This window comes from Epinephelus moara, chromosome 24, assembly GCF_006386435.1.
Source record: "Epinephelus moara isolate mb chromosome 24, YSFRI_EMoa_1.0, whole genome shotgun sequence".
In the NCBI taxonomy this organism is placed as follows: domain Eukaryota; kingdom Metazoa; phylum Chordata; class Actinopteri; order Perciformes; family Serranidae; genus Epinephelus; species Epinephelus moara.
Genome location: NC_065529.1, coordinates 28,512,312 through 28,526,291, shown reverse-complemented (window position 1 = coordinate 28,526,291; position 13,980 = coordinate 28,512,312). Strand labels below are relative to the sequence as shown.

General features: G+C 38.0%; 1 protein-coding gene across 2 annotated transcripts; it reads right to left on the bottom strand.

The window, feature by feature from the left end:
• Window positions 1-579: 579 nt before the first annotated feature.
• On the bottom strand, window positions 580-13,738 carry LOC126386502 (sodium- and chloride-dependent GABA transporter 2-like). Of its 2 annotated transcripts, none has more exons than XM_050038895.1 (16): window positions 13,640-13,738; window positions 12,669-12,843; window positions 11,990-12,191; window positions 11,552-11,621; window positions 10,352-10,492; window positions 10,174-10,258; window positions 9,963-10,095; window positions 9,736-9,870; window positions 9,148-9,251; window positions 8,915-9,039; window positions 8,709-8,821; window positions 8,475-8,612; window positions 8,135-8,237; window positions 5,789-5,889; window positions 4,639-4,809; window positions 580-4,247 (listed from the first exon to the last, which is right to left on the bottom strand). In XM_050038895.1, the coding sequence occupies exons 3-16, from the start codon at window positions 11,996-11,998 to the stop codon at window positions 4,086-4,088; spliced, it is 1,590 nt and encodes a 529-aa protein (XP_049894852.1). In that variant the 5' UTR covers window positions 11,999-12,191; window positions 12,669-12,843; window positions 13,640-13,738; the 3' UTR covers window positions 580-4,085. The 2 variants fall into 2 exon arrangements, with proteins under 2 accessions (XP_049894852.1, XP_049894851.1); XM_050038894.1 differs by having other exon boundaries at window positions 581-4,247; window positions 11,552-11,686.
• Window positions 13,739-13,980: the final 242 nt, after the last annotated feature.

Genomic DNA, 13,980 nt, shown 5'->3' with positions numbered 1-13,980 from the left:
CAAGACAGTGAATAATAATACAGAGAAAGACAGGGAAGAAGAAGAAAAAGAGAAAGGGCACAGATGACAAACAGATCTCTAAAGTTGAGGATAAATTGCAGCTGCAGTTACAAAACCACGTCATCACATTCATCTTACATTCACCGCAATATCTGAGCATGAAGTAGGTCATAAGTGAGGATTTCAAACAGCACATGAACTACTTTTATTTGTTTATACATTAGGAAAACAAGTGTGAAGAACAGTATTTAACAGCAGGACAATGACAGGTAACACTGGCACTGTAAAAGATAATGTGGTTAAACATTAGGTTATACTGATGTGGGTCCCTGCTGGAAAGCAACCATTTACCATAACTGACTGCATTTGCTGCTAAAGCGCCCTCTGGTGGTTCATTATATACAACTCAGCATGCTTCAACATTAGCAAGTTGAATGTTGGTGTAACAGCTTCACCCAGTCCATACCATACATACAACATTAAAAACTCAACAGACAGTTGAGACAGTTTCATGTAACAGGTAACAGCATTACTGCCAATAATCATAAACACATGTATTCATGCTGTTCTATTATTGGTTTACTCCTGATTCATTAGAGAAAGCAGTTTAGTTAAATCCACCCTGTTAAATGACAAGTTAATGATGCTCCATAGGTTTGTGATATTTGAATGTTTTTCCACATAATGTTTAAAGTTTGGCTGTGCAATAAAGAATGTTTGTGAATGTTATATTGTAGTGGTATTATGTTGTCTGCGTGACCAAAACCAGTCTGGGGTTGAATAAATAATCTATGACATATATGACTGTTTTCTGGAACTGTGAGCACTCGCACTTCAGACGCTGTGTGTGCGTTGTCCCATAGATTTCAATGCACTCTATTTTCTTGTACCGTTTCAGTCTGTCTTTTTATATGTCTCTTTGTGATATTTTAATTTTTCTCGTTATTTCTTCTTTTGCCTGCCTCAGGGACTGCAGATGGAAACTAGCTAAAAAGCTATAATCCGGTGCAGTGCATCTTTACTCTGTTGAGTCCAATGTTCTCTGTACATGGTCCCTGATAAAAAAAAAGTAAACGAATTAAATTAAATTATGTAGCAGGTGTTTCTGCTGGTGTTATGAATCTTCATTTACAGCTTCATGTATGCAAGGTTTTTCAAAACAGAGTTGCTTTTTAATCAGTGTTTTATTAATGTTTTAACACACCATTTGTGTTTGTGATCACCTTTCAACACTCAAGAATCAAAAAACCATAGCTGCAGCTTCCTGCTCCCTCCTCTTGTAATGTGAGGGTTCAGCCAGCAGATGTCCTGCTGTCAACATCCACAAGACTAAAGCAGCAGCACCTGATCTGAGACCTGGCTGTACACTGACAATATTTATTGTAAATCAAACATACAGTATTTAACAGCACACCACTGCACTTTAAAGACCACACAAGGGGGACTGGTGGAAGTTGTATTTTGTATAACTTTGCAGTTAGACTACGCAAATAAATCATATTAGGCTACAACACTCTCAGTATTTACAGGCAGGAGGGAAACTTTAAGGTGACACATTGCATAAGTGAATGAAAATACTCCTGCAGCTACAGAGCAGAGGTTGGAGACCATATTGCAGCAGGAAATACGTTGTTTTTTGAAGCAGGACTTTTAAAACACAAACCTGCAGCGCCCCCCAGTGGCCAAACCCTGGAACAGGTGATGACCTCTATGATAGGGGACAGATACTGTTTCATGTGTTACTTACAAGGTACAGTTATAATGTTACAGAGTAAGCAGGTAAGAAATGATGAAAAATGCTGATTAAGTCATAAAATAGTTGTGATATAATTTAATTACAAATCACAATATACTTTATAAAAATCACATTTGGGCAAGAAAAATAATAGGTTTTAGGCAAATTACACTGTAGAAAAACTGAAATATGGAGTGCCTGGGGTATCAGGGGGAGAATGAACAAGAAGTCTGGGAGAAGAGATGTATCCTGGGATCAGACTGTACTCATGGCTGATTTTTATTATTATTTTATTTTTTAAATATTTAAAATAACTAAATGAGTTAGTTAAGTAAACCTACAGGTAGAAACAGCTGAACAGGAAATCAGGTGTCCATGTGACGTTATAAAAGACACACTGTTTGTCAGTTTAACAACACTGTAATGTGAGTCATTTGTTCTGTTTTCTTATGAATGAATGAATGAATGAATGAATGAATGACTTTATTTCGAACCCAAATAAAAAAAGGTAACAGCTTCCAAAAAGGAGTAGGTAGAAGGTAGAACAAAATTTTTTTAGAACTAATATACAACTATCCCCAGTCTATTTACCACCCAATTAAGTAAATACGTAATAAACCCAGTTTATTTTTGTTTTTGTTAATAGTCTTTGTTAAGTGGATTTGACAATGTGTAATGTAAAATATGACATGTTAAATTTTCTCCATGCTACACCTGGAAAATGGGAAATTGGGAGCCAGTAGTGTCAGAAAATGATTTTTAGACTAACAAGTTTCTCCAAATTTGTAGTTATTTTGGTTATTATTTACACCGCTGAGAGTGTATAAGCAGTAAACTCTGTGTGGTTTATAGTAAAAACAAAACACACAGAACAGTTCCTCAAGCAAAGTATTGCTTTCAATGTACTTATCACTACTTAAGCACCTGGTGCTGTTTTTTTATCTGTACGTAACTGACTTTGTCGTCACAATTGTTTCAACACAAGTTTCATGTTTCAGCCCACACAATGTGAACACTGCAATCAAAGTGTAAAACAGCTGAACACTGACGCTTTATATTACTCTGTAATTTAAATGAGAAAAGCTCAGAACATGCAGTGTGTTGAATTACAGCCTGCATACCAAGCTTCCCTCAGTTTCAGACGTTGAAGGCACCCAGGTGTGGTCTGATACTAACTACATTTCACCTGTGCACTGTACAGTGCGGCACTCATCTAACTACCTTCTTTTCTCTATACCTGATACCTTTTTATAGTCATGTGTCCTGTAGTTGTGTATTGAACACTCTTTATATTTTGGTTTAAATTAATGTATTTACTTATTTTGAATACTACTGTTTTTGGTAATATTGTTTATATTAACCACGTTTTTAAACAACTCATTTGTCACTCAATAAATTATAACAAACACAGTAGATACTGTATGCCACTCATTCTTGGGAACTGGGACAAAACATTACTTTTTGGGGGTTTTCTATTTTTATTCTTCAATAAGGATGGGAAAATATATTTTAAAAGATAAACATCTTGACTTACGGAGTTGACAAAAAGTTTAATTTTCATTAATTTTACTGCAGTTGTGGTGATTAGCCATTTTATTTTTCAAAGTTGCTAAGAGTACTCTTAATGCCAATCAAGTACTGGTAAGCTTTCAATTTGTTTAATAAATGTATTGTATAATTGTTATTGGACGTGTCTCAACCACAACAGGTCAACTCTGTAGCCCTTCTAAATCAAAACTAAGTAAGAAATATGATTTAAAGATTATTTAAAGATTACTTTTAAGTGGGCATTCCTGCCTTTTTGGAGACCAGGAAGCGAGACAGGAGTCTTTATGATATAACTAATGTCTTTTGTGCCTGATTAAATTATGTTTTTGTAGAAATCTGATGGAGTTGAAAAATTTTGGGACACATCTTTAAAAGGCCAACATTTTCATAAAAACATATATTTTAAAACAAAGATGATTATAGCAGTACAGTTTTACACCGATGTCATCAGTATGTACTATTAGTTTTAGCTTTTTCAGGCTATTAACACATTGTTTAATTGTTTGAAGTTGTGAATTCTTGTCTGGGACGAGGGTGTCTTCTGGCAAAGGTCAAGATTAGAAGTGAAATGAAATCAATGTGTTTCATTACAATTTTAAGGCTCTTTTTGTAGAGCATTATTCGTCCCAGTTCTCAAGTATGGTTGATAAAACACAGTTTGTGATAAAAGGAGAAACATTTCTTTCCATTTTATAAAACACTTTTTCCCAGACTTCTTGTTTGATTCCCCAGTAACAATAATAACACATCCCATGGTCATTTAATAAACACTATTTTTTTTAAAAAAAACTTCTCTCGTAGTTTAGATGGATAATCTCTGAGCTCTGTGCGTTCTGTCATCAGGACTTTGTGTCGAGCGCAGTGTGTACAAGCCTGTGAACGTCTGAAATGCTTCTTTGTTTGATGTTGTCCTTAACGTTGCAGTGGGTAAGTCTTTGGCTGGAGTGCACAGAACTTTCAGTCTCTGTGTGGAGAAAGAAAGGACAGACTGACATTAATGTCTACAGTACGTTAGTCTGATTCACTGGATATAGACTGTGGGTACAAGCCTGCAATTGGCTGAATATGTCAGCTGGCAATTTCCTCCCTTTCCACTACCTGCGTTATACCATTTTGCAAGGGCACCATCTCTGCATCCTGGGCTTAGTGCTGCCCAAGACGATTCTGATTTGTTTAGAGAAATGCAAACAACCCAGAATGATGATAGCTGCTATTTGACTGACTATGAGTTGATGTATTCAGGTTCAGGGTGAGGTATTCAGAGGGTAATTCATACCTTAATAGTTTTTAGTTTCTGTACTAACTCTACTGTCTGATCTACTTTTGTTTGTAGCAGTAACAACATGTGATCATACCTGTCTCAGTGTTCCTGGAGTGACACACACAGCATACAGCATCCACAGAGGAACCATGAGTGTTGAAGAGAGAGTGAAGAATCCTCCGATGGTGTAGCCCCACCACGGGTATTCGTAAGTGTTGTTGAATTTGAGCGGGGTGTATTTGATCAAGGAGAAGAGAAATGTGCACTAAAAGAAAAACATGGGCAGAAAGAAGAGAGGGCTCAAAATGATTATTCATTTTATTGCACACAAATAAGAAAAGTCACCACTGGCAATTTTGTTATTCAAGTAGTTTAAGGAAAACATACAATGGAAAAGGATGTGTGATACCAACTGTTTTACTGTTGCAGGTCCATTATTCACCAAATCATCATTTTTCTTGCTCTATCTGACATAATTAATCTGTTTTCTAGCTAAATCTAACAGTATATTTCAATTTTCAGAACATTTTCAGTACACAGAATGGTCAACTTTTCTGACCTGAAAAGACTGAGAATCTCTTATCTACTGATTTTACTTTTTGTCAATGTAAATCTTGTAAAAAAAAGGTATAGGATAAAGGTGCAGTCTGCGATTCTAATCCAATAAACCTTTCGTCAAGCTCAGCAAATATCTCCTCCTGGTCCGCTAGATGTGTGCTATGGGAGTGTGCTGAAAACAATCTGGTGCTCATACACAGCATCAAAGTGGCTTGGACCGAGCAACACAACACAATGCCAGCCTATCTCCCTTTTCCACATCCTTGCCCAAGAGGAACGGAGCCACACCATGACAGAAACCTAAATAACATCAGAGGTATTAGCTTCTGATCCAGCACCGATGGAAGGGTTGTACTTGTTTGGGTTTTGAGTTGAAATGGCGTATTCCACCTTTACAGTTTATTTGCCCATATGATCACATAGCAAAATTCTCTTTAATATTTCTTCAAAAGAAAGAAGCTAGTGATAAAAAAATATAAATTAAAAAAATCCTGAAACATTTCATTCAAAATGACACTAAACATCCTTGAGTTGCAACACAGCATCAATGGTCCTGGTCTCCATCTGGTTTAGACATGGACTACCTTTAGGACAGAAGCCTTTGGCAGCTGTCAAAGACACTTGCTTGGTATAAAGCATAAACAAAGTAACAAGGCAGGAATGCCTACATCTCCAGTGGTACTTACAGTACAGATAGCTGGTGTGAAGTACTGCCAACAATATTTCATAAAAGGCCACGGTCGATATCCAATCATGTCCTTTACATTATCATACTGACGATCTGCACCTGAAGATAATAAGTAGCATTAGTTACATCAGTGTTACAGTATATATGGATCGTTTTACAAACATCTCTTCCAAATTCAGCCTTACACAGTTCTCAAACTTGCATTCAAAACAATAGTTATATGGGTTTAAACTAGGGGTTCTAACCCTAAAGCTTGTGGGCTAGCGAACCCTTAAGGCTCATTTATGCTCAGTTATATACAACCCAGATTCCAAAAAAGTTGGGACGCTGTTTAAAACGTAAATAAAAACATGGATTCACAGTGATTTCTGAATCTATTTTGACGTACATTGAAATTAAATACAGTACAGAGATATTTAATGTTAAAACTGTTAAACTTGGTTGTATTTATTGTAATATACACTCATTCTGAATTGGATGTTTCAAAAAAGTTGGGACAGGGCATGTTCTCCACTCTGTTACCTCACCTTTCCTTTTAGCAACACTTATTATGTGTTTGGGAACTGACAACAATAACTGTTCAAGTTTTGAAAGTAAAATTCTTTCCCATTCTTGCTTCATACACGATTTCAACTGCCCAACAATATGGGGTCTCCAATTTAGTGCCCATACTCATCTTCTATTAAACAACACTGTTGTAACACATGCAGAATGTGTTTTGGCACTGTCTTGCTGGAATAAACAGGGACGTCCCTGAATGAGATGACATCGAGATGGCAGCATGTGTTGCTCCAAAACCTCTATGTACCTTTCAGCGTTCATGGTGCCTTCACAGATGTGAGTTACCCATGATGAAATGAGCACTAACACACACCCTAAAACCATCACAGTTGCTGGCTTTGAATTTTGTGCTGGTAACAATCTGGATGGTCCTTTTCCTCTTTAGCCCAGAGGACACTACGTCCATGATTTTCAAAAACAATTTGAAATGTGGACTCGTCATACCACATCACATTTTTGTTTCTGGATGTTTTTGATATATGACTGTCACTTCGCATGGTGGACTTTTAACTGACATTTGTAAATGCAGCGATGAACTTTATTTACTGACAGTGGTTTTCCAAAATGTTCCTGAGCCCATGTAGTCATATCCCTTATACAATCATGTCAGTTTTTAATGCAGTGTTGTCTGAGGGGTCAAAGGTCACAGCCATTCAGTGTTGGTTTTCAGTCTTGCCCCTTACATGCAGAGATTTCTCCGGATTCTCTGAATCTTTTGATGATATTATGGATTGTAGGGGGTAAAATCCCTAAATTTCTTGCAATTGTGCATTGATAAATGCTGTTTTTAAAGTGCTGGACTGTTTCCCCACACAGTTTTTCAGTGTGGTGGCAATTTCTATTAGACAAAACACATAAAGTCAGAAACTTGTTTAATTCAGCATCAGCAGATGAACTCACGACAAACACTCAAGAATGAGCTGAGTGCAAAGAGTGAGCCCTGAACACACGAGATGTCAGATACTTATTCTCACTGACAACTGCTGAGGTCAGGGAGGGGGTGGGAGTTACCCGCTATCTTTAACTAGCGTCATCAGTGGGGGTGACAGAGCAGTTTGGCCCATCTTATCTAGTCATGTACGTGGACATCACGTAAAGCTCTCACAGCTGGTTACGCACTGTTACACGTCACGTAAGACACAGACATAGACATGGCCTTCTGTCCATACTCTACGTTCATATCATCTGTCTTTGTGCACATTTTCTTAGACTTTACAGATAAGGTAGAAATGGAGCAGTACCACCAGGAATTCTGGGCCAATAGTCAACAATTTAAGCGAGACATGACTGAAAGGCATGGTGAAGACATTTTAAAAACTGTGTTACTTGTTGAGGAGAGGTTGTGTGAGTTTATCAGTAGTTTTAAACATCTATATGATGTCACTTTGCCCGGGCCCAGGGACAGTTACTACAGAACAGCTGGGACAGGAATTAAATGTAAATTGGATGGTAAAGCAAAGGAAAAGTGGAGGTCCGTGTGAGATTGCTACCTCACAGTGGATGAATCCATGCCAAAGTAAAGGATGCAGTATGTGGTCAGTGACGGTTACTTCATTTGAAATGAGCGTATCCTTTTTTGTACATAAAGAGAGTATAAATGAGCCTTTAAAATGAGAGGTAAACCAAACCAGTGATGTTCCCTGTTCTATGTGATTATTTTTTTTCTTTCCTATCCTGTCTCATGACCCCTCAGGTGTGAAACCACTGGTGTAAAAACTGAGTTTATAATGAGGGAACCAACAGTGGCTCCAGCACATTTTACCAGGTCAAAAGTTCTCCTTACCATAGACCCATCCGATACAGACAGACTGAAGAACAGCAAACAGCAGGAGTGTCATCCCGCTGCAGGCGTAGTAGTCAAACAGCTGGAAGAGATAAAGGCCTCCCTGCAAAGGAGAGAACCATAGAAATACAATTATATAAAACTTTATTTCTTTAGAGAAACACTGAATCCTTTAGTGAAAGTCAAAACAAGACTGTCACTGTATCGTCCACTCTGTGTTTGCCCAACATGTTATTATAAAAGTATTTACCATATAAAGCAGACAATATATTTTTAAAAAATGTAGCATTCATGTAAAAGTAACCCTTAAAAAAAAGTTGTTTTGTGTTTTGTCACTCACCTCCGTGACCATGAAAAGGCCGACAAAGAAACTTCCAACAGAAATGGCGAGAAGGAGGAGTTTACGGCGACAATCATTTTGAAAGAAGCCAGGATACATGTCCGAGATGGTTGTAACCAGCGCCTCTTGATATACAAACTACGGTAATCAAAGATATGATTTTGCATTACCACAAATTTATATTATTGTTGTCTGAATTTTGCAATGACATTCCAAACAGATTTGCAGTCCTACCTCACTATCTAATCCTAAGAAGATGATCATGATGAAGAAGAAGATGGCCCAGAGCTGGGGGAGCGGCATTAGAGCCACAGCACGAGGATAAGCAATGAATGCCAAACCTGGACCTGCAAAGGTACATAAAAAAAAGTCACATTCTTTTAAATCAATTCAAATATTATCACTCTGTGATTTTGTCGAGCATTATTAACCCTCCATACCTGATTCAGCCACCATTGATATATCCACACCTTGCTCCTTTGCCATAAAACCGAGCACAGAGAAGATGGCAAAGCCAGCAATGAAGCTGGTTAAACTGTTTAACAGGCACAGGTAAACACAGTCCCTGCAGGGGAAATATATATTAAAAAAAATAGTAAACCTCTAATCCAAACTTTTGTAAGAACTGAATTAAAAGTTGAATTGAGTACAGTCAGAAGAAAGAAATGCCAACCTGTAGCAGTTGTTGCTGTACTTGTTGTAACTTCCTAAAGATGTCAGAACACCTGTGCAAACTCCATAGGAGTAGAAAATTTGGCTGCCAGCATCCATCCATACCTGAGGGATTTAGAGGAGTTTACGTTGAGTTTATGTTTCGTGAAGATGCATACTTATGTTGCAGAATGTTCATACTGAGTTTATCAAAATGTTCATGGACAAAGGAGTCTGAAAAGTCATCTGTTTCCACTTTGAGTAAGCATAACCTGATTTAATTTCTATTTAGTTGAAAATGTAAATGTTGCAAACTGTATTGTTCATTTTTGGGTAAGTAAACCCCTTATTTTTTTTACACCCACCTGTGACTCGTCATGCTTGGCTGCATGTTAACATGCTAAATGGTGAACATGGTCAACATAATGCTTGCTAACATCAGCATGTTAGCACTGACAGTATTAGCATTAGCATTTAGCCTAACTGAAATCACCACTGTGATTAAGTACAGTCTCACAAAGCACAAAGCAGCTTGCCTTGCTGCAAACTCATTTTTATGGTTATATCCAGGCACTCAAAGCACTTGGTTAAGGTCAGAACAAGGTCGTACCTCTGGGTCAGCGAGGCGGGATGGATCTGGGTAGAGGTAGAACATGATTCCCTCTTTGGCCCCCGGTAATGTAAGACCACGAACAAGCAGCACCACCAGCATTACATATGGGAATGTGGCAGTGAAGTAGACCACCTGAGACAGAACCATCAGCTTTTCTGTTACTTTTAAGAGCAGGGTTTGCATGAAATTGGACATTTAAAATTAACATTAAAATCATACTGTACCTTCCCTGTAGTCTTCACTCCATTCCAGACACAGAAGTAACACAACGTCCAGGCAAGTAGTAGACAAAGTGCCAGGTCCCAGCGAATATTGCCAATTTCCTCAATTCCACTGGACAGGCCCAAGATTCTCCTCCTGCAACAAAGTTTATTAAGGAACTTACCGCAACAAACACAGCAGCCCTTATTCGATACATTAATCTGTGCTACTTACTCCCAAAATTCTACAACCGAAGAGGTGCTGTTTCCATACAGGTACAGAGAGGATGTTTGATTGTGACCGTGTTCGAAGCAGCCATCTTACATGAAAGAATGAGAAAGTAAAACGTTTTAACAAATTGAACACATGCCACAGTTTTATGTGTCATAGCAGGAGAATATAATCTCGGTACCTGTGTTCCAGCTGTTGTGACAGCTCGCCCATGGAAGCTCAGAGCTGAAGGATGAAAACAGGTACAGAAATGTCCACGCCAGTATGATGATGTAATACACCCCAGTGTACAAAACAACTATTTGGCTTCCATAACCTAAGCCTGTGGAGAGACAGAGATATTTTGACACCATGAAGAAACACCATTAATGTTTGTGCTAAAGTACAGCTCTGAGGTGATCGTACTATGGGTATATCCATTTAAGTTAACTTTCTACTTCTACTCCACTGCCTATTAAAATATTTAACTTTTTAGTTGACTACATTTATTTTGGTAACAAGATACTTTTCAGATTAAGATTTTACTTGCTAAAAAACAGTGCATTGTTTCAGATTAAACTTGTGGTTTCCAACCTTTTTTTAAATGTTGACCTCTTACAAAAAAATCAGTACCTAGTTCGGGCCCCTTGTCACGTTTGAGACATCTATCAGTTGTTCGCAATTCCACCAGAGAGGCCTTTTACCGCTTAACTGCCCAATGGTTTCACTAAAATAATTGTTCAAGACCCAAACAACTGAAAGAATCCAACATTTTGAAAAAAAAATTGTAGCAGGTCCTTTGGAGGGGCCTGACCCCTGACTTAGGAAATACTGGACTATGTTTACTATGCATTCACATTGTCATTTGAGTCATTGTACATATAAAAAAATAAAGATAAAATACATAACACAGTGAGATAAATTAAAAACCACAAGCATTGTATGCAGAATAACAATATGGTCTAAAATATACTTAAAATTTAACTTTATCCAGTCTTAAAGACTAGTTACAACGTCCCATGCTACACAAATTGTGGTCATATGTAATAATATTCATTAACAGTTACACAGAAGTGGTCAATGGACCTGCACTTGAATAGTACCTTTCTGGACTTCTGACTACTCAAAGCACTTTTTACACTACGAGTCACATTCACCCATTCACACACACACATTCATACACTGATGGCTAAGGCTACCATACAAGGTGCCACCTGCAGCTCACTTTTTAACACTCACACACTGTTTGAACAGCCATTGGGAGCAATATCTTGCTCAAGGATACTTTGACATGTGTACCGGAGGAGCCAAACCGCTGATCTTCCGACTAGTGGATGACCTGCTCTACCTTCTGAGCCACAGTCGCCCACAAAAACTGGTTACAAACACCATGAAGACTTACCTTCAAAAAGAGGGCAGATTTTGCTCCAGCATGTTATTCCACCCTGACTGGTGTACTGGCCCAAAGATGTCTCCAGGAAGAAGAGTGGGATGCCACAGGTGAACAAAAACAAAACATAAGGTATGAAGAAAACCCCTTAAAATAAAAATAAAATAAACTGTTAAAATACTGACAAAACTGCATAATAATTTGTAAAAAAATAAATGAATGTATTATGCAGCAGAAGAAAAAGGTGTAATTATCTTAACAATGAAGAAATTAATCACTTTATAGCAAGAGGCTAAGGACAGAGTTGGAAGGATTCTTTCACCACAGCATTTACAAAATGTCCTACATGCCAATTATTAACTGAACACCATCTTAATCCCTGGCAAGGCAGGCTACAACACAGTGTTTTTACATGACGTACACCTGGCCACAACAACAAGAAAGATTTACCTCCTCCATTTTTGTAGCAAAGATATGGAAACCTCCACACGTTTCCCAGACCGACAATATGCCCGGCCACTGCCAAGATGAACTCAATCTTACTGCCCCACTGCTCCCTCTCCTTAGGTTTGGGTTGAGTATGTCCTGGTCTGGTCCCAAGGTTCAGCGGATTCAGTTTCACCTGTGAGTTTTGTCTTTGGTCCATTTTAACCTAAAGTAAGAATTTAATTAGCATATGTCAGTGTGTCAAAGATGACATGAAGCTGTTAGGTCATATCAAGCACAGAGACCTAGACAGGGATACATGTTGACATTTATTCAGTATTCTCAGACAGTATCAATACAGTTAAATCATTCAGGTTTCTTTTCACTGCTGTCATGTCTCAGTCAACACATATTGCCTGAATTGCATATCACATACACCATACTATATACGAGACCATAACGGGGCCAAAGATAAGCTACACACACACCCCTTACCGCATTCAAAAATCATGATGAAAGACTTAAAGTCAAGCTCTGTGAAGCTGTACCTACACACAGCAGCACGTTGGGCTACATGTTAACGTCAGCATGCTGATACATTCACAATGTCAATGATAATGAGTGGATGTTAAGCAGCTATAAGGTTTACCATGTACACATCTAAGTTTAGTGAGTTAGCATGCTAACTTTAGCTAATTAATACCAAAGCAGGCCTACAGCTTGACATTAGTTTTGCAGGTATTTGGTCATAATCCAAAATGTGGGTAAAATATGGTGGCGTCAAAGGAAGAGTCAGGAAATCATCAAAGGTAGTAGGATTCATCTGCGGGAACCATGGATGTCTGGGAAATATTTCAATTCTGAAGCAACTAGCACAGCTAATGACATAAAAAAATAGGATGTCAAGACTACATTTTCTGACAAGTGATTCTGCCCCAACCTGGTGCTTATCTTCATTCACTGCAGTTACATTACCACCCCATGGGGCATCCAAAGATTAATTCATAAATGGAACCTGGACCTACAGCATGGACTCTGACTACAGTATGGTGGTCTTAGCCTCAGTTGGCCTGAGGACTCCTGGTCAGAGATACCAAGGGGCAAGTTTCACTGTGATATCTTTAGCACAAATGTAACTGTGTCTAATTGTATTCCATTTTAATCAAAAGTATCTAAAAAGCAGCAAAATTATTCTCTGTTTCCTGCCCAGGGACTGCAGATGAAAATTAGCTAATAGTTAACTGTTAAATAAAATAAAATAAAATAAAATAAAATAAAGGTACTTTAAATCCAGATGCAAATAACTGTGATACAACAAATGCAGAAACACCAAACAAGGGCACGAATTTGTGATAGATAAACCTATGGTGAATTCAGCTTGCATACTTGCATACATTTTTTAAGGTTCAAATACATTTCCTTGAGAAAACTAATCAATGCTTGAGGGTATTTATTTATTTATATTTTATATTTATGGTTTAATGTGTCCCTGCTTACTTGTTGCCTTGGTTGCAATAAAAGTAAAACAGATTCAACTGCATAAATAACCAATTCAGAGATTCCCATAAACACCTTAAACAAAAGCAAAATATAGCAATGTGTAACACAAAGTGTAACAAAAATATAATATATAAAACTGGTAAAAAAGTTAAACCTGAAAGATGCACACTTTACCTTACGGAGTTGAGCACTTCCTCCTCTTGACAGTTGTTTTCTCAAAGAAAACACCAGTCCCTCTCCAAGATTAAGTTGAGTGAAATGGGTTTCTGTGAGGAGTGGCCAGTGAGACCAATGTAACCAGTCTTTTCTTTAGAACCAATAGAAACCAGCTGAGCAGGGCAAACCCCCCCTTGCCCCTCCCCCCCAACACACACATCACATACATACATACAACCCATATACACAGTGTCAATGTGGGTTTTTGTCTGTTTTCTGAGATAAAACAGATAAGCACTTAGGGGGGGTTCTCTTTATCTTGGGGATACAGACTTACATGCAGCACATTTGTCCCCTCT